Source organism: Strigops habroptila, chromosome Z, assembly GCF_004027225.2.
Source record: "Strigops habroptila isolate Jane chromosome Z, bStrHab1.2.pri, whole genome shotgun sequence".
NCBI classification, from domain to species: domain Eukaryota; kingdom Metazoa; phylum Chordata; class Aves; order Psittaciformes; family Psittacidae; genus Strigops; species Strigops habroptila.
In genome coordinates this window covers 79,436,624-79,458,069 of record NC_044302.2, presented here as the reverse complement: position 1 = coordinate 79,458,069, position 21,446 = coordinate 79,436,624, and the positions used below count along the sequence as shown (strand labels likewise).

The 21,446-nt window shown below is 41.2% G+C and overlaps 1 protein-coding gene across 5 annotated transcripts in view; it reads right to left on the bottom strand.

Annotated features, from left to right (window-relative positions):
* ADAMTS6 (ADAM metallopeptidase with thrombospondin type 1 motif 6) overlaps positions 1–16,695 on the bottom strand; it is a 144,338-nt gene extending 127,643 nt beyond the window's left edge. Inside the window, exons 1-6 of one of the 5 annotated variants that reach the window (XM_030470371.1) lie at positions 16,625–16,695; positions 12,693–13,109; positions 11,643–12,007; positions 4,408–4,576; positions 662–879; positions 52–135 (exon numbers count right to left, since the gene is read on the bottom strand). In XM_030470371.1, coding sequence (XP_030326231.1) covers positions 52–135; positions 662–879; positions 4,408–4,576; positions 11,643–12,007; positions 12,693–12,789 — 933 coding nt within the window. In that variant the 5' untranslated portion in view covers positions 12,790–13,109; positions 16,625–16,695. Of the gene's footprint in view, positions 1–51; positions 136–661; positions 880–4,262; positions 4,300–4,407; positions 4,577–11,642; positions 12,008–12,692; positions 13,110–14,996; positions 15,389–16,624 lie in introns of those variants that run through there. The other 4 variants (XM_030470370.1, XM_030470372.1, XM_030470373.1 and 1 more) reach the window with 4 other exon arrangements.
* Positions 16,696–21,446: the final 4,751 nt, after the last annotated feature.

Here is a 21,446-nt window from a genome sequence, read left to right as displayed (position 1 = left end):
ATAATGTAACTTTTATTTTAGGGATATAAAGCTTAATGGAACATCTCTTACCTGATCTTCAGTGAGGACAATTAAACGTGTCACTATAATATTCACAACGTTTCCTAGACTGGAATCACGATAAAGTTTGGCAACCTGACCTCCAGAAAATAAGAAAAGGCACAAAGTCAGACAAGAAACACTACTTCTTTCCTAAACAGTTCAAAATTAACCTATTTTCTTACTCAATGTAATTTCATAATGTCAATTATCATCATCACCTGTATAAGACTTAACTTTGGACCAAAGAAAATGACCATTCAGTAAAACAAACTTATCGGGTTACACTTTTCAATCAAAACTGTTTATATTTTGTTTCATAATTCATGCAGCACAAGGATCACTTAGACTTTTGACTTAAACAGAATATAAATGTATAATCTAAATGTAACCATATGAATTTAAAATTGAAGACAGTAATTTAAAAATGATCACAGTATACTTCTTGACAGAAACAGTACAGCATTTTTCCCACAGTGCTAACATCTGCCATATTTAACTATTAATTCCTACAAGCTGATATATATTTTAAAGCATTATTCATGCCAACACATACTCTACAGTTGCTTTATCATTTCAGTACATGCATATTGATATGAACACAGAGAGGGATGAAACTTACAATATTCATTACACTCAAAATGTAGTGTTCAATATCTTTGCGACCATGGTATCCCACCATCATTTTGTCTGCTACTACCAGCGTTTCCACAAACCGTTCAAGGCTTACTGATCTCTTCTGTCGACTATGATTACTTAACGTGTCATTGACTGGAAGTGAAGTTGGAAAAGCAGATGCATCACTCATCCACCAAGGTTTACCACTTCTTGTCAGGTCTTCTAGGAACCAAAATAATTAAACACTTCAGAGGGGTCTCTAGTAAAAATCACCCAAATGCAGCTGGTTTACATCGAGATTACAATCTTCAAGCTTCTAAAGGAATATTTCTTGAGGCAAAGCAAATTTTTTTTTTTTTTTTTTACTGTAAAATACTTTATGTAATGGAAAACCAACTTTGAGTTCTAATGTTCTCAACTCTCCTTAACTTGACTTAGGATACTAAATTATCAGTCTCCTCTTAAAGGATCTGATTCATTAACACCTGTGTTAATACTAAAGATTAGTTGTAATTAACCACAAGCACACTTCAGAATTTTAAGGCTAAGAACAAGACAGCTATAACATTTGGAAAAAAAACCATACTGGAAACTAAAATTTCAAGATCAAGGTAAAAGGTATCAAAACATACTAAGGAATTAAACACATTGATAAGACACCAAAAAAAGCTTTTTCTCCCCTGTGAAACTCTGCAATTATTAGGCAATTATGCTTACCTGCCTAATAGTTTTCAGGTCAAATCATTTTCTCTTCAGAAAGCTACCAGGCTATGTTTTATCTACCTTATGAATTAACTATAATGGGAAGTTTAAAATGGCCTGACAAGGGATAATTGCTACAGTTATTTTTAATACTCATATTAATTCAAGCGTGTTGATTCTTGTACTTGTTTCACATAAATATATAGGAAAAAAATACCTCTTGCATGCAAGAGACTGATTATTAAAAATCCAAAACAAACACTACAAACTTACTCTGAATTTGAATTCCTGTCCTCAGGACAAAATTGAACCCACTCTTCCCTGCAAAACTGGCATTTTTGTGTGTATTAAATCCCTCTTTTCCACAAAGACCCACATAGATCTCAACCTTAATTTTATTAAAGTATATTATTAGTCTGGTTTTACCTAAGTAGGATTTCAAAATATCTAAGGAATTCTTGCTAGTTATGGATGAACATGAGAATGTTAACAGATACAGACACATTTATAATTGTCTGAACTGTACTGCTCAAGTGAGCAGTTTCTGTGATGCAGCCTTACCTCTACTAAAACAGGTTCAGCTAAGGATGAGTTAAGATAATATCAGTACCTTCCATGAAAAAGCAATGCTTTATGCAATTCAACTAAGCATGCTATTTTCAAAGAGCAATAACTACACCACAAAGAATGTCTGTTCAGGTCAAACCCAGGAATACAAAGCTTCAGCATTCCGACTGTTACAGTGCTTCATAATTTCCGAGGACACAGTGTTGCCTTTAAAAAGGTGCATATTTTAGAAAAATAAAAAAATGAAAATAAACCTAGTAGTTGAAAAAATACCGGTAACAAAATTGTCCTCATTCTGCAACATGTATAATCCATTCTAAAAAAACCTAACAAGTACTAAAGCCTTGTTGAGGCTTCTATAATGAATACTAAGCTTTTTTCCTGGTTTTCATGTCTATTGCAGGAAATCTGAAGTTGTTTTAATTGTCCAAAGATTTTCATCTCGGTTAAGCAAAAATAAATTATATACTGCCAGAGGGCAGCTAGAGGTTTTTTGCAACTGCATTTTAAAACACAATATTGGACTGCTCAAAACTTTCTAAAACCAGTCAAATGCCCTGAAGATTACTGTAAAGCTGGCTTTGGTCCTAGGGCTGAAAGCTGTGAAACTGAAAATTAAGATTTTATTTTACTTTTTGGATATTCTAGGGATGCTTTGGATGCAATGGCACTTTGGGATAAAGCTGCAACAGTGCTCAGAAAGCAAGTTTAAAAGGTTTTGGTACCCATGAGGAGAATGTTAAAATAACACATCATCTGGAAAATTAAACCTTGTCATTTTGGGGAGAGCAAATTTTTTCAGAAATTTTCATGGAGTGAAAGTAGTATACAAAACAACAGGAAAAGGAAAAACTTAGATGAGTGAGCATGATAGTAGTCCCAGGCTTGTAGAAAGCAGCGCTTCAGTATTTGAATAATTAAGGAATTCAGGATGGGACAGATACGAAACCTCAGGAAATGCACAGGAGCTTCCAAGAACAAAGGCAGCATCAAATAGGCAAACGACTAAACGCTAAAGATTACTGTATGCTTCACAAAAAATGCACACAAGATGCATAGCTCCCATCAACCTATGATCCATACAACAGATGGAACAACCACCAGAATGACTGAATGCAACCTGACCAAACCAGCTGCTAGCGATTCATCCTCACTTGAAGTAAAATGACTTCCTAAGCATTAATCTAGAAGATAACATCTGACAGAGGCCTTTCTTTTTCTAGAGATATAATAATGCTAAAAATTACATTATCCTACATTTCATAATCCTTCCACTTATTTCAAGAGTCTTAAGTGACAGGTTTCCCTACAAGATGAACATACTTTAGTACTCTCACTTTACAACTGAGTAGCAGGCAGTAATAATTAGACTAGTTCTGCAATATTAGAAGCACGTAGATGGAATAATGTTTCTAAACTAAAACAAAAGTTACATACATAAAATCTGACATTCCTAAACACAGTTAACTGGAACACTCAGGAAAAAACTGTCTCCCAAGCATGAGCCTTTGTAGACAATTCGTACTGTAAATTTAGTCAGCTAGTGCTAGTAAAGGCTACAACCTCCAAAAGAAGCTGAAGTAAATTATATAAATGGACAGTGATACTATGTTATTGTAAAAATAGTATTTGTCAGCCTGCCTTGTGCACTGAGTCTCATGGAATACAACTCTCCAGGACTGAACTTTTAAGAAGAAGCTATTTTTGAGATATAAATAAATCACAAAGTTGGAACATTTTTCTATTATTTAAAAAAAGCATTATTTTAATGCTCTAAAGTAACTTGTCAGATTTACTCCATGCTGCCTTCAAGAAATTAGCATTCAGCTTCATCTTAAGCAAGTGAAAATTGTGTCAAAGAGTACATGAAAAGTATATTTGTGGAAGTTAAAACTGCTTTACAAGGAAAACATTTCTCAATCAAAACTTTATAATTCTTCCTATAAGGCACCTGTAAATTGAATACCTGACTATTATGGAATAATATTAACCCTCTGAACCAAAAGCCAATATCAAAACACCATAAGCCTCCACAAAAAAGAAAGTTCCGATGTATTACTAATCATAATACTAACACATGTATTGCATGCCCAGTTTTCTCAAATGAGATAGAACACTTCCTAAACATTGAGCTATAATACACAGTCAACCAATTATGCTTTCCAGTTGGGGAACAAAGTGTATTTAAAGCACATTTTGAAGAAGCCTGTGCTCACTACTACCACAATACACAACACAGGCATAAAACAAGGCTTCCTTGAATGTCTCAGTTTTTGAAAGACACTCTACTCTAGATCTGAATCTGAAAGAAAAAAAAAAAAAAAAAGCAAACTCACTTTTCAGCAGGACACACTGCATCACCCAAAAGGAGGATTCCCATTGCTACATTCTCCGCTGTGTCTTACATGTAAACCAAACAAGATTTTAAAATACATCTTAAGTTGTAATTTTTTAAAAGGAATGATGCTAATATTCATTTACCTGAGACTCCACAATGACTGTGATCATAGAGATGTTGCTGGTGCATGGTAGATTTTTTGTATATAACATGAGGATGACCGTTCTCATAATTAAAGTTACTAGAATCTTCTGTTACATTCCTTAAAGGCTCAATAAAATACTCTTCATCTTCTGTAGCAATCACTCCATGCTTAAAGAAGAAAGTAAGAAAATAAGCACTTGAAAAAGACAGTATAAAACTCCTACTGAAAGCTTAACTTTAAAAAACATTTGACAATCATCTGTCTCTGAAGAAATCCACAACTATAAGCCAACACAGAAATCAATGCATGAGCCAGCTCTCCTCCACTCATTTTAGTGGGAACAAAAGTAAGCACCTATAAGCAACACAATGAGAAAAGAATAAAAATATCATTGCCCTACTTCCGGAGTTCTTTCCTATCATTTTTGGTGGATGTGGTAAAAAAGCAAGGGATATTCTTGGTATATGACAAATAATTTCTTCAGAGATGTTCCAAAACTATATGATTCATATCCATTAAAATGCAAAGCCAAGATGGGCTTGCTCAAATGGCAAGACCAATTTCCCTCTATGATGCCACACTGGTCAATGCTTAAAGCCACATACTGCATCAAAGGAAAACAGCATGAAGGATTAATCTTAGAACATATATTCAGGGAAACCATTCAGCATTTTACATCCAGATGTTTAATTCCTAAATGGAGCTAGTTATTAAAATCAAATTTATTAATATTAACGTGGGTTACACTGTCTACAAAGCATTTATTCCTTAAAAAGTCTTGCTACAAATCTGGCAAATCCAAGTTGTTGCAGACTGTGCACTAGACCTCATTCTCCATAACAAATGAACATTTTTTACCCTCATACTGCAGTGCAGAATAGTAGATACTCTATTCTCATAACTTCCACATTTGTGAACTCAGCTTCTTCCAAACAGGAAGTGGTTTATGGAAGAAAGAGGAGATTTCAGGCCAACTATGCAATTTCCTGAAACTTCAGCAATTAAAACAGAAGTTCAGCAGAAAATCCAGTGGGCATCCTTGTGGATACAGAAATACTGTGGAATAAGCACTGACAGACTTCTATACCCATATTTGCTAAACGAAAAAATCTGGCACCCATACCTAGAAAATTCTGAATGTATGAGCCTTCTACACTGCAAGAGCTACTCATGATGTAGGAGACTGGAAGCAGGGATTTCTGCATTCAAATCCTGATTTGATGAATCACAAATTTCTACCACACCTTTGATCTGTAAAGTACTCTGCATGAACCTTTTTTTGAAGGGCTTATCTTTTTTCCTCCAAGGAGAGTCCTGTGATCAGCCATAAGACTACTTGCTTCATTATCTGCTCTAAATATCCTAAAGCTGCTTCAAAGATCAGAGCTTGCCAATGTACTTCTGGTCAAAGCTCTTGTTCCTGCTGCTGTTTTGCACATCAAATGCCTCCTGTTCTTTACTTCAGGAATAACTGGGTTTCAGTAACAACACAGAACTTCAGAAAAAAATCCTGTATAACACATCAGAAAGAATGGTGCTTTCCAAATATAACCCCATTACCAGTTTTGAAAATAAATGTATGAACACACTGCAGCTTTCAATTACATATTCCTTGTATAGACTATGTACAGTAACTATAACAGTAATTGTCCCTCTTCAGTGGCATTTTTCATGATGAACTCCATTATCTTCTCAAGAAGGTAACATCAGCGTCTATATTAATCGGGAAGATGTTGGTATCAAATTCCTCTCACAATGTCTTTTTGTTACTTAAAGTCTTAGATTTTACTAGAAAATAAATCATTTACTAGTACACTGCTGCTTAAATAGTATTGAAAATATACACCAAACTGTAACTGGGTTTGCCAGATGTGCATAAAGAACCCTAACAGTCTGGACTGCATCCAGTCTGGATGTCAGACATCTGGGTTCAAGCGAATCCTGAGCCATTATAAGCTCTGTTGTTATGTTCCCACAGGAAGAGTCCTGCAGAGTGGTTCTGGCCAACACCCGCTTGGCTGCCCACTTAATGCCAAGCCTGAGAGAACAGAGGTACCATCCAACCTGTGGCTCTGTCTCTGCAACAGAGCAGGTCTGAACCTAAATCTGATTACTCCAAAGCATACATCCTTCACGTCTGTATTCAAGTCCAGCAAGGTTAACAAGTCTAAACATGAATGAGAGATTTGTATCAGAAACTGAGACTGATAGCTTTAAGCAGCGAGATGACCTCAGTGGGAGTCAGTTCACGTGCCACAAATGACGCTTTATTGCAGCATTAATCCTCTATACAAATCTCACATTTGCAAGAGTAAATATGCGAAAAAACTATTATTAATGTCTGCAAACTATGATCCTCCAGGTATCAGCAGTGAAAAAGGTTAGGATAGTATCACTAATTTTCCCTATGCCTAGTTGACATCTGATCTCATCTGTCCAAGCACTAGGGTGGTTTGAGATTTTAATAATCTCATATTATTTTAATAATCTCATATAGCTGAGAACTGCAAATAAATTTTACTTCACACCTACCACCAGGTATTCAGAACATGTATGCAGTCAGTTGCTGCAGCTAGCCAAGTAATTTGATAAACATTGGAAACTAACTTGCTCCGCATATGCCCTTCACATAAACCAGGTTTAAAATGCTATACGTATACCAAACGTACTAATTTTGCTTGCAAACAAAACTGTTCTTCCAGTATTAACCTGATGCAAGTGGTCTTGTTGAATTGCAGTGACTGATTTTCTAAGAAGCACTCTCAATCCTGTACACAGAAAGTACCTATGTCAGTGACAACCAGCATTTATTCTAACTACGAATTTAGAAAATTCATGTGGCTAGAGATACTTCAATTGTATATGCATTCAGCAATGCCTGATTAATAGTGGGAATTATGCTATTATATCCAAACCAACATTCTAAACACCATTTTTGGCTTATAATCTACTAGAGAAGAACACAATTTCAGTTGAAAAAGATGACTGAAATAATGCGCTTTTAAAGCACTAAAAGGATTTTTTTTTTTAGTTTTGTTACTGGTTTTGGACAGTTTGTATATTAAACTTCTGCTCCAAAACATAAGAAATACCATTAAAACAGAAGACTGACCAGAAAAAGGTTTTTACAAAATACCGTGAATTTAAGAAACAAGCTGAATGCCCCAAGTAAGTTACTACAAGTAACATTCCCAAGATTATTATCTAAAACAGATTGTTTGAGGTCCTGTGTTATCCAATCCCACTATAGTCTGCCAACTCCTGCTAACATATATAAGGTCTGGATCCAGCAGTTTGACATGCTTAAGCAAATCTGTGAATCCACATGGAGTTCCCCTGAATTTGTGAAAAGGAATCTTTTTCTGTTAGGCTGTCCAGATGGGGCCTTAACTTCCTTCAGACAGGGGATGTCCATCAGTCGCAGAAGCAAAGTGCATTATGAAGGACAAGTATATGTGTGTCTTTTCCACACAGTACTACTGTTTTACAATCCATGCCCCAAACATTTCTAGGCTTTATGCTTTACCCATTTTTAATATAAAGTAATAGTAATTGAAACATCTGAAAACATGTCAATGTTCTTCAGTATGTCTACAGCTGGCTATACACTGTCAGCTGAGGAAAAAGATTGCATTAGGTTATTGTGTTCTTGAAGGTAAAAAAAAAAATAAAAAATTACCTGGCCTGAGACAGTACATCATGAAATCTAATGAGGCTCTTTAAACTAGGACAGGGGCAGTTTATATATAATTTTCTGAATACTGTATCTACACTGCAAATACATACTCGTACCAAAGAGAGCTCCAAACACCCTGATCGAGAACACTAAATCTTTACAAAGATTAGAAATTTCAATATAATTTCTAATCTTTATAAATTATTGTACATATGATTCAAAAATGCCATACTATATGCAATTTATAATCTATGAAAGGAGATGAAGTTGGACCAGATGATCCTTGAGGTCCCTTCCAACCTGATATTCTATGATTCTATTACTTCTTTATGGTAGAATGAGCTCTCAAATATGCTAATTTAAGAAGAATATGAGTAATTTATACATAAATAAATTTAAGAAAACACGAAACAAATGTGAAGTCTTCCAGCAAAATAATTCCTCCTTTAACCAAGTAAGGTCATTCTTTTAGCCACATCCTACTTCCTGTGTTTTCTTTATCATTTCTGTTTGGATAGACATCTGTGCTACCCAGCATGAATGTTATTTAGTGCATGGAATTTCACATGCCATGGAAATAGCTAGCTTTTTGCATTATCCTTGGAATCACAGTAACCTCAAAATGTGATTTAACTTCTCATACACCTTCCTAGTAATAACTGCTTTCTGCACATTTTAAACTATTTCCCACCACTGGGCTTTTCAGTTCAAAATGAGAATAGCCGCTACTGTGGAAAACATGTTTAAGCACTCAGTTAAGAGCTTTGACACTAGGCAGAGCACAGAGATGGGTAAGAACACAAGAAGTTTGATTTCTGGTCGATTCCACTACTATGAGCTCCAAAGCTTTTCGTCTTTAAGACTTGGTACCCTCAGAATTAGACAAACTTCTTTCCCTTGAGTTGAAGTTCTCTCTTCAGCCAGTCTAACACCGTTTCTTCTCTCCTTTCCTTCAGGATGACATATTCAGCTTCAGCAATGCCTCAGGCTTGCTGTCTTGAAGCCAACATCCAAAGGCCCTAAAATGCTGCTCATTGCAGGCTTTTTCATGAGAAGGCCAAACCTGCAATCCATCCACAAATGTAACATACACTAAATATGAGTTTGGAAGCCAGCAAGCCTGCCGGACAAGACCTTCAATTTCCTCACATGACTGCTCACTGGATTATAGAGCTTTCCTCAGAACTTTAGAAAATTTATAGCATAATCAGGGCCCAGCAGATGGAAATTGCTGGAATGAAACTTCAGTAAGTAGCAGCCTGTAATTCTGGGGCACTTGGTAATGAGAAATATAGAGGGAGAGGCTGAAGCAGAAAACAAAGACAGTGAAGTGAAATGACTGCTCATCACTTCAATTACAATCCCATTGAGAGAAAGCCCTCCTTGCACTAGAACTCATCTCAGATACAAGTATTCTTCAAAGTCATACTATTTACATTAATTAGATCATGGTCTCACCTGACCACCCTGAATAACTAAACAGAGTTAACATAAAACATTGACTAAGGGAAAGAAACTTGACTCATTTGGCAATCCTGAAGCCTAACAGGACAACAGGATTAAATGGAATGCTTAAATTGTGCCTGTGAGCAACCCTCACTGTTAAACATAACTTCATGTTTAAACTTAAAATGACTGGCTTTGAGACAGATGTTAATCAAGGACTATACAGAATGCAACTGGCAGTTTCTTGCAGACCAACAATCAGTCTGGAAAATACAACAAATGCCATAAGCACGACATATTCTGAACTATCACTAATTCTAATGTTGTCTTCAATAAGTAATATTGTCTTCAATATTTACTGCCAATTGCTTTATGAAACATGTTCTAACCAGCAGCCATATAACAAAATATTTGTCAGTGGGAATCACCATCTAAAAATAACTCTGCAATGGATTTATCTGAATGGAGTGGTAACTCCCATACTCAGTATCTAGAAGGCCCTGCCAACACTGGATGACAGAGGTGTTTCTGTATGGTAGCGGATGACACTGATTCAAGCCTACCATTGCACCCCTCTGCAGGCATTCTCGGCTCACTCCCTGGCCAGGGTCAGAGAGGAACTGAAAGGGGAGCATCATGGCAGGTGCATGACTGCAGGCTACAAGGGATCCAACCACTCTGTGCCTCTGCTGGCAGAAACTCTGGAGATTAAAAGATGCTGCATGCAGGTACGTAAGAAGCAAGCCCTGAAAGCGGGGATTTGGTCTCCATAGCGCATTTAGCTGAAAAGAACTCAAAAGCAAAATGACTGAGTCTATTAGTTTAAGAGCTTAAATAACTGTGACAAAAAGAGTTATTATATGGGAACTGCAAAACCAAACTGAAATTGTACTAAATTTAGACCTATCCACTACATATCTGCATTAACCAAACTCTCACACCACACTCAATGGAACATCATTTTAACTACACTTCTCAGAAAGTGTTCACTTAGCCCCGGAAATCCCCACTAAATTCTTCTTCCTCAAGAGTACTCCAAAATGTTAAATTGGAGTGCATCAGGGATACCACCAGTAGCTGGATGTAACGCAACCTATCTAGGTCTGAAGCAGCTGGCTTATATTTGTAAATAACATCCCAAGATGCACTACTCAATAACATTTTCAAGGATAAACACGAATTAGTCTAGCAAGCCTATGTAATCTTTTTTTCCTTAGAAATTAGTTAGATGTGCCTATTTCTAAAAAGAAGATAGACCAGTGTTCTACTATAATTAAAACAGAAACAGTAACTGTTATATGTACATTCATTTTTACTAGAGAAATTACTGGCTTTTAATTTAGCATTTCCTAGTCATGCTCTTCTATTTTAGTATTTTGTTACCCAAAAGTCTGGTTTTAAAGTTTTTTGCATTTGTTTTCTAATTTCTGCTGGGAACAAAAGAAGCTTTATCCCATGCAAGATCTCACGATCAAGAGATCAACAGTAGAAGAATAAAAAGAGATGAGAATTTCTAAACCTAGTTTTAAATGCAACTGTTTACAATTTGTAAACAAAGTATTTCTAAAAAAGGTAAATAATTACTTTCTGATGCTGGTACTTGCAAAGGATTTACTTTCTTCTCACTCTTTGAATTTATAGCAATGACAACTTCTATCGTGAGCAATTCCTCTTCTCTGTTATTTACTCAAAGTTTCTAAACCCAAATTCTCAAAGACGACAAGCAGGTGTTCAGTTCAATCAATATATCTGTGGAGAGATTCAGCATTCTAAAGGATCCACTATTTCCTCCTTCCCATCCTTTGATCTTGCAACACTTTTATAACCTGTAAGGACCAAATCTCACAGCCCTAGTGCAAACATTGTAAACACTGAAAACATTGTCTGCTAAAGGACTACAGAATTGGGTCTTAGTACTTAAAATTAAGCTCGAAAACTGATGGCTACTTTTCCCTGGGACCCAGATCAGGTTTTAGGGGATTTCTGCACCCTTCTGTCTGCCTGCTTCCCACAGGGACTCAGAAAACTGAAAAATATGCCAATTAAGTTGTTTTTCTGTAATTTGAAAGGGACAAACACACTATTATATAGAACACGTAATGTGCACTTACCAGACCATTGCAGTTGCTTAAGGCCACTTTCGTTGTACTGTGCTGGTCTTGCAAATATCCTGTGTAGTAACAGTGGTCTAAAAAATCGTGCTTCCATTCCGGTCCATCTTTCCCCCAGTACTCTACTGTAAAATGTCTGGACACCAAATCTGTGTTGAGAGTCAGGTTTAAATGAAAGTGCTTGCCATAGGCAGAAAGTTTAAAAAATAATTTAGATGCTGCCAGTTCTTGGTCATAAGGGTCTGTACTCCTCCTCCTTCTTGAGGGTTTAGCATTTTTCACAGTAAAGCTGAGGAAGGCTCCATTTTGATCAACCCTTATTGGGATTGTTAGTTGGTAATGTTCAAGGTAAGACAGGAATTCCTCTTTGTAACCACAAGGTAAGACAGTCCAAGGAGTGGGCATAGAAGAGAAGAAACAAGTAGTATTATAAGCATAAACCATACTTGGCTAAATCTTATCATCCTTACAAATAAAAGTAATTTTTTGTCATTCTTTTAAATGCAGGATGTAGCATTTTAATAAAATATCTTTTTTTTTTTTTTCAAATCAAGAAAATGTGTTCAGTTTCCTATTAATTTGATATCACTGGAAATACACAAGTTCTTAACTAAATATCTTTTCCCATTTAGCCAAAATACGTAAATATTTGGGGCTAAATTCTAACCTAAAAACATGTAAAAACATGTAAATAGCTCTTCATTTCATTAAAAACTTACAAATGTTAATGGATCACCGTAAGATTAGATCCTTACTTTCTCATTTAAAAACATGTTAGTATTATGGTAAGGCTCTAAACTATTATCAAGTACAACATTTTACTGGATTTAGTTTGCAAGGCTTTCCTACAGTTAAAAGTAGACAGAAAGAACTCAAAATTAAAAATTTAATCGGATTTGCTGTGTATAAAGTTCCATGACAACAAATCATGATAAACTTAAGAGCAGAGCCCATAAGATCTCATGAATTATATAAACATGGTTTAGAAAATATTACCCACATGCAATGCAAAAATAGATGCTTCTTATAAACTAGACATTGAACCCCTACCTTGAGAACTATATGAAAGCCTGTTGTCACTGTGAAATTCTGATGAAACCATGACTAGGCTCAAAATCCATGTCCACGTCTTCCAAAAAATTTCCATAATTTAGAAAAAACAAACAAACAAACAAAAAAAAAAAATAGAAAGCGCCTTTTTTTTTTTTTTCCTCCTTGAGGAGCTACCCGTGTACTACAGAGTTAACTCCACTCCAGAATCGCACCATAACAGGTATATTTAATTTATACTACTTCAAATTAGCTATTGGATGTTCCACCTTTTGACAGGTATTCTTTTCCAACAACCTGTACTTTCTTCTATATCTGCAGTCATTTTCCCAATTGAGAATAAGTATTTGTAAGGTTCCTTAAGATATCGGTAAGATGTCAGACTGGACAGTTATAGAAATTGTTCCATTTCTTTTCCTGAAAAGAAAAAAAAAAAAAAAAACAAAAAAAAACCACATACCAAAAACAAAGGAAGGAAGAAAGAAAGAAATAAAGGAAATGAGTCAAATGAGTAAAGGCAAAATCTTTTTACTAAAACAGATCTATATTACAAAACACTAAGCCATTATAGTGAACAGGCAAGGCACTATTTCGAAACAATATTCAACCACTATTACTCACGGTCCAAGGTCACAATCTTACGGAAATCATGAATTATCATTAACCTTGAACAGCAGATCTATACACCTTAAGGTGCACACATTGACTTTATATTAAATAGGCATAATGATTCACAAAATTAAGGTTTCTTGTTGATGAAATACTGTGTTCAGACTTGTTCCAGGTATAATCAATGCTGTGCACTCATTGATTTCAGCAGCGAATAACTATACCATATACACTAGTTGATGAAGGAAGAACCTGGGATAGAATCCAGAGTACAGTTATCTGATCTTCCTGCAGCACGTATTTTGTTATTACTTGGGCCTGGGTTTTGCTTATGCAGGCAGAATTCTCATTCACTTAAATGGAAATGCTGTACATTCTAATACCAAAGATCACACTTCAGTATCTGAAGCTATCCATCACCTACATTCTAATTTTTCAAGTACTTGTTGTCAAAAAAGTTGTGTGTATATCTTACAAGTTTTGAAGAGACATAATCAATCCTATACTCTTCAACTACATTAGCACACTAAATAACGTGCCTTATTCCTAATCTGCAAACGTCCCATTTCAAATTCCCGTCGCCGAATCTTGCTTTACCCTGTCTGCTAATGAGCTGCTTTCTTCTCCTTGCACGGAGAGTTATAATCTGATACAAGCACCTCTCTACACTTCCTGATAAGCACCTCACCGCATTGGGTTTACCTCACTCTGTACAATCCAGTTTCCAGATGTCTAAATACTTCTGCAGTTCTTTTCTGAACCCTTTCCAATTCATCAGCATCCCTTTCCATGCACGGACACCAGAACTGGACACTGCAGACCAGTAATGGCTGGTTACTGCCATATATAGAGGTAACATTGTCTCACAGCTTTTACTTCGCCAAAAGAATCGTAACAGGGAGCCTGTGTTCAGCCTAATAGGCTGATAAGTTATTCTAACAGTAAGATCTCTAAAAACTGTAGTACCTAAGGAGCTAGGTAGCTTAGAATACCAGATGTGAATTACAGTGCCCATTATTCTGACACCCAATGGTGGGTGTTGGTTAGCAGTGTCCAACAGTCACCTTCTGTCTACTGTCGTTGCAGGTGTCTGTGTGAAATGGTGTCCCTCATTCCAAGCTTCACCCAAGAAAGATCTCCTTTCACCTTAGGCTTGCTGGAAATTTTAGCAAAGTTTTGAACCTCCTTTCCAAAAGCATTATAGCCAACTTGAGCAGTGATACAGGCAAACTACACATAGCTACACTAATGCTCTGAATTAAGTAGTCATGGACATGAAGAATGAAACACTTGGGTAACTCCAGAAACAGTACTACTAGCATGAAGTTTGGGGTAAGCACATATTCAGTATTCCACTTTTGATTGTTGACAAAATGGCACATTTGGTCACCACCAAGGTTACAGTGTTTCCTCCATCTCATGGCTGAACAACACTTTCACCCAGCTGTCAGGGCAGGCGTGGCTCCATGTCCTGAACCATAACCTAAAACCACAGCTCCTGCCTAAGTATAAACTGCAAGCAGCAAAGAAAAAGCATAAGATGTTTTTCAGAACCTAGGATGCTGATGACAAAGCTGTGTGGCACTGCCATTTCTGCAGAGGCACTGATGACAAGAATGGCAGTCCTGTCCCTGGTACCAGGAGCTTCCTACCCACTGAAACTCAACGAGGAGAAAAAGGGCCATAAACACATACCTTGAGACTTGGGGCAGAGTGGATTATGAGGAGGTGACTTCCCAAACTGCTCAGATCAGTAACTTCTGGGTTGGATGGGGCGCCTCTATCCAACCAAAGGCACCTTTGGGCTACTAAAGCTTTCATTAAACTGAAGGTAGCTCAAGCTATCCGGAGGCCACTATCCCAACAGCATCCCCACACGTGCCTGGAGTGCCACACACCCCTGCGGACTGCCACGGCTCCGAGATCTCCACACCAGGGGCGCTCACCACAGAACCGCCAGGCTCTGGCGCGCTTCGCGGCGGCGGCGGCAGCAGCGAGGTCTCCCGGTCGCAGCCGAGCTGCCGAAGCAACGCGACACCGCCGCGCCGGATCGCACAGACCAACCGGGGGTAACGCTCCGGGGCGGAATGGACGGGTCGAACGGAGCGACAAACGCGCCGAGCTCCGCGGCGAGCGGGAAACAGCCCCGCTCCAGGCGGGCGAAGGGTGGGGGGGTCACCACGCCTCTCCCGTCCGTTCCCCCCCGCCGCCGCCCTGAGGTGCCCGCCGCCTTCCCGCCCTCTCCGGCCCGGGCGGGCGGCGGGGAGCGCCGCGGTGATGGGAGGCGCGGCCAGGGGCGGCCGTGCCGCCGTGCCGGCAGTACGAGTGGTTGCTAAGGAAATGGTGAGGGAGGGCGGGAGGGGACGGGGCGGGGGACGGGCGGCATCAATCACACAAATTCAATTACAGGTATCGGGGCTGGCCGTGAAAAGCGTCGCAGGGCTTCAAAAGCCGGGGATTAGCCGTGCCCCCGGGAGCTCCCTAGGCGAAAACAGTGGCGCGCAGACCGCGCCGGGAACAGCTCGGTGAAAAGAGACGGGGGCCGGGGGGCGGCGCGGAGCGGGACACGTACAAAGGGGACGGACGGATCCTTCCTCCTCGGGAATTAACCAGAAACCCAGGCGTGAGGAACAGAACTGCCGCTGTGCGAGACCCGATGTGCAGCGGGGCCGGCCGGCTGCCCTCCGGGGCGATGGGGCCGCGAACGGCAGACACACCCCCCTTCCACCCCACTAACTCCCGCTCTCGAGGAGTTAAGAGGGGTATGCAAAAAGGCACACATACCCCCAAAAAAAGTCTACAGACTGGAAAAATACATGGCTACACACACAGCCCAACACGTATACAGATGCGTATTACACACACACGTCTGCACGCACAGAAAGTTAAAAAAAAAAAAAAAAACCAAAAACCAAACTAGTATTAAATCAAGTTGGAGGTCACCAGATATACATATCCCTCAAAGAAAATGCAGAAGGAAAAAGAAAAAAAAAAGGGGGAGGGGAGGGGAAAAAAAAAAAAAAAGCCCTCATCCCTGGGGAGGCTGAAGGGAAGAGTCTGGTTGCTGCGGTGGAGTTGATCCTAAAGTTAACTTTCAGCAGCCCATTTCCAGACAGCAGCGCTGAATCTATTTGGATAAAACGCGTGTGACCCAGACACTTGGCGTTTGGCCCAAACGCGTTGCACCGGCAGCCCAAATAAAAACAAGAGTCTGACTCTCTCTCCCTCCCTCCCTCCTCTCTCTTCTCTCTTGTACAACAATGAAAGAAAATCCCGAAGACAAAACCCGCACACACACCGCCACGGAGCGAGAGCCCACTTACCTCCTCCCACCAGACAAAGTCCCTATGAGCCCCGGGCCGCGGCGCAGACAGGCACACACCGACAAACGCGCCTCGCGGAGTCGGGAGTCTAGCAAATCGTAAGCGGCTCGAAGTAAATCAAAACCACACGCTTCCATCTTCCTGACCAGCCCGGCGAGAGCCCGGCATCCCCGCCGGCACCGGGCTACGGGACGGCGGCGGCGCCGACCCCCCGCGCCCCGGCACGGAACGTGCACTTGTCTGACCGCCGCGGCAGGCGGCGGGACCGAGCGCGGAGACACCCCGAGTAGCGGCGGCGGTTCGTCCTCGGGGCTTGGGTGCCCCTGTGGGGTTCATCTGTTGCTTGGTTCTCGGTTGGGGTTTTTTTTTTCCCCCTCCCTCTATCAACGGCTCAATATCAAAAGTATGAAGAAAAAAAAAAAAGTGGCACTAGTCGAGACCGTTCTCCATAAATCATTGCTCTTTACGGCTGAAAATCCTCGCACCCCCTTCCCCCATCCTCAAAGGCTCCTCTCTGAAATTACTCCAAATGCACCTCGCCTAATGCTATATAAACCTCCCCCCGCTCCCTAAAGCCCTGCACGCACCATCGCTCAGGACACAAGAAATGCAAAAAGTTTCATTGAATAGCGTGAAATCTTCCTTACCGTTTTCATCTTCAATTTCTGATATAAAGTAAGTTTCAAACAATAGGGATTGCACAGGACGGTTCCCGTATTCCTCTCTGCTTTTCCCCCTCTGTGCAAGCAACCATCAGGGTTCTATTCTCCAACTGAGTAAAATTCTCTAGCCTTCCTTCCTAAAAGGGGTTTTTAGAAAACGGGCTGGCTTGGCAGGAGGAAGGATGCCATCAATTCACCCAACCTATCACCCTGCACATTTTGTCTTTCCAACAAAAAAAAAGGGGGTGGGGGGGAGGAAGGAAGGAAAAACAGGCTTATATTGGGGTGGGGGTGGGTGCCCTCCTCTTGAGCAGCCTCCTCTGTGCAAAATACCATGTGAATATCATCTGAGTTGCGGGGGGAGAGGGGGGAGCGGGAGACAGAGCGGGGGGAGAGTGGGGTGGGTAGAGGAGGAGAGGGGAGGCAGGCAGAGCAGGGAGGGCTCAGGGAAGTTTGGTTGCAGTAGCCTCAGACCTCCTCCAGCTGCGGCCGCGGGCCAAGCCGAGCGCGGCAGCAGTGGGGAGCTTGGCAGCCTCGCCCGGGAGACGGCGCGGAGCAAGCTGACGTCAGCCGCAGATGTGCCCCGGGACGGCGGCGCTGCCGTCGCGCATGCGTGCCCCGTCACGTGGCGGCGGGGGGGGAGGGCAGGGGTACAGTCGGGGTAACGAAAACCGGGCGGGGGTTGTGGGGTTGAGGTTCTCGGTACGACCTCTCCCCCGCGCAGCCTGGCCCTGGGGAGGGGTAGCCCCGGTGTGCGGGCGGCGGGCCGGGCGGTCTGCCCCCTTCCGTACCGGTGCCCCTCCCGGCTGGCGCCCCGTAACGGGCCTTAATAAAAGAAGTAACGCCGCTGCCAGCTGCGGGGAGCCGGCGGTGGCGGTCCGGGATCGGGGCCGTGCCCGCGCACCGCGCTTTCGCTTCGCTTTGCGGTGGGGCGCGGGTGGGCGGGGGTCGGGGCAGCGGGGCCCCGCCGGGCAGCAGGAGGGTGGCGGGCGGGGCGGGCGTGGCCGCGGGGTCGCCTGTGGTCCGCCGAGGTAGCGGTGGCGGGGAATGGTAACCCGAGATCTGCGCTTTTAACCGCCACGGTAATTTCGATAGCCAAAAATAAGAGAAAATAAAAAAATCCTTCCTAAATCTAGGTTCTGAGATTTCAAGCTTCTGCTAATGGTGCGGGTGCGCGCCGGAGGTAGTAGGTGTAATTCTGGTGAATCTGTAGTAGGTGGCTGAGCTGTGGAATGATTCGAGGGGAAAGGCACAGCTACGCGGGGACTTCTCCGAGGGTCGAAAGAACAGCACCAGCCTGCAGGGTCAGCACTAAGGGTGCCTCACTACCGAGGGGAGTGAGTAACCCTCGGTGCTGACCCTGGTCACTGCGGGCCGGCTGTGTGCCCTGCGAGATGGCAAGTCAGAGCTGTGCCTGGCGCTCCCCGCTTTAGACAAGCGCTGCACACCCACCTTTGAACGTGAAGCACTGTGATGGCGGGGTTGCACTCTGCATAGAAGCGTGTGAAATCCCTGTTAATAGCAGCTTCAGCAAAATAAGCACGTACCCTTAAAAGGTACTCGCATTTGTCATCATTCACACTGAACTCCGCACTCAATAGAGTAGATACTGATTTGTGAAACCCTGTTACAATCCTTGGGCAAATTAACGTTGCGGTGGTGCGGGGAGTAGCAGAGAGTACCAGCGCACGGAAGAGCGGGGCTGTGAAACCACTGCTCCGTCGGAACACGGGCATTCAGAGAGAGAAACGCTCTAATGCTGGAGGTGCGCCGCCAGCCTGCTCCCCCCGGGTTAATTGCTCATACCGAGAGCGCCATCCTGCGTCGGCCCTTCCTTTTCCTCACCCTGTACCTGCCTGGGCAGCTGCTGCTGTGATGGGTATGTCTGGGTAATTAAAACAGGTGTTTCTAATGTTGAAATGGGTATTTTTTGTAAATATTTCAAAGTTCTTGTTTCTGCAGCAGATTAATACATAAGATGATCACATTAATAAATCACGCTCACCTCAAAGCCCTGCAGCATGATGCAGGTACGTGTACCTGCAGGTACTTAGCCTCATCACCTGCCTCCAGGGACAGGCATCGTGGCAGGTTCTGCTCAACCTTCTCTGCAAATGGAGCCGTACACATGGAGAACAGGGAGAGTCTGTTCTTTTGAAAGGACAGATTGTGAAGAGAGAGTTTTTTACCCATTCTTCATTAGAACCAAAAATAACCTTTTGAACAGACAGACATGTATCACAGCCAATTGCCTCATGCTTATGGTATCCTCAGGGGATTTGGGAGACCTGCTTTCAAATCAGACCCTGCCCGAATCAGACTCGGGAATGCTCACATTGCTGTCTGACGGCTAGGCTGAGGACTATTCTGGTGTGGAAGGCTGGCCTCTCCACGGTTGGAGCTGCTCTACTGTGTATAACTGATTAGGTACTCATCAAGCTAAAAAGAAAGACAGCTTATCACTGTCTGGATAGGGCCCTCACATGGATGCAACTCCCCTGGTCTAAATCAAGCAAAGCAAAGTTATATGGACTCTGCAAAACCCAGCTGCTTGCTCAGACCAACAAGTTATTTATTCTCTGTCCCAGACAACCACATTTTCTTGCCTACACCCACTAGTGTATATATACCAGTCAAAACTGGTATATTACCAGGAAAAGCTTTGGCTGTGATTAGAATTTCTGACAGACTTCCCAGTACAGTCTGACTTACCTGTTTTGTTTTATTGCATAAAATAATTTTCCAGAGTGAAACCTTATTCAGATAAAAATAGTGATTGTATTTGATTATTTTATTTTTGTTTCATCAGCCCAAATAGTATCTGTATACATTTTTTATGATCTGTGACTTTTTAGAAAAGAAGCGTGCATAGGAAGTAGTATGCAGATTCCTAGCATAAATTTTTCTTCACTGCGAGTAGAAGTCTTTGTAGCAGGAACAGAAATTCTACTGTGAATTCTGGTAATACATATAAACCGTTTGGGCAAACGTGTCTCGGAAGCTCTGAACAGGATTACATACTTGTGGAGCACAGAATATATTACCCTATGTCTTAACCAGTTTGTTAGTCTTCACTGACCATGGAAGTAGTTAGCTAAAGCACTCTTGACTTTAGGCCTTCGAACCCTTTAGTATGTCAGTCAACTGATAAGATTGGCAAGCATGCTTTTTTATTGAAATAAATATTTATATTAAACTTCACTTTAACATTGCTAGGTATATTCAGAGGTATTTGGGTTTGTACCAGGAATCTTGCTTTTGAGTGAAATAAATATAGAAGAGAAAGCTACAAGTCTTTGGTGAGCAGTGCATTTATGTAACATGAGAGTCTTGTTACTTGTACATTTGGACGGACATGCTTGAAAGTATGGGGGGTTTTTTCCAGGATGTCACTGAAGACCTGAGGATAATAACCTATCATATTTAGAAATATACCAGCAGTGTCTGGGGAGAGAATAACCATTAAAAATATATACATAAAGTTTTAAATTACATAAATACACTTGCTAGAATACTTTGGTTGACCATATAGTTGAAAAAAATAATACAATATAACTTTGCATTTATATGTGCTGTAGGTTCAGTGCTTTGGCTGTGCATGTAGGGAGAAAATCTCTTGATGTGCATATGGGCTTCTTTTTTAGTCCTCCAAACTAAAAGCTTCTAGTGGTGCTTGAATGTAACGGTGCTGTTGAGACACAGTATCTGGATCATTGACATTTCCTTATAGATATCCTGAATTCAGATGGCTTATAAATCTCATCTCCCCTACAGGAAGAGAGCTAAAAACATCTCTAGAAATTACCCTGGGCCACGTACTCAGGCTAATACCAACTACTTGCTGTCAGGAGTAGAACCTATTGTGCCTGGCACATTGTATTTTGGAGAGAGAATGCATATGAAGGTGTACTTTGAATTGGAAAAGGCACCCCTTTTGAGTTGAGCTGTCATTGATGGCCCTCTAAAACAAAGCTCACAGCCATGCATTTAGCTTCAAGTGTGGCTTTAAGGCTACTTCTGCCCAACAATGCGGATATTGCCAAGAATGCCTTCATTTAAATATGAAGGGCCTTAGCCAAGTCAGGGTGGTAGACCTCCTTTCCTAGGATGCTCCCTGTAACCAGCTGTGTGTGTTATGCTGATGCAGGGCTTATTGTCAC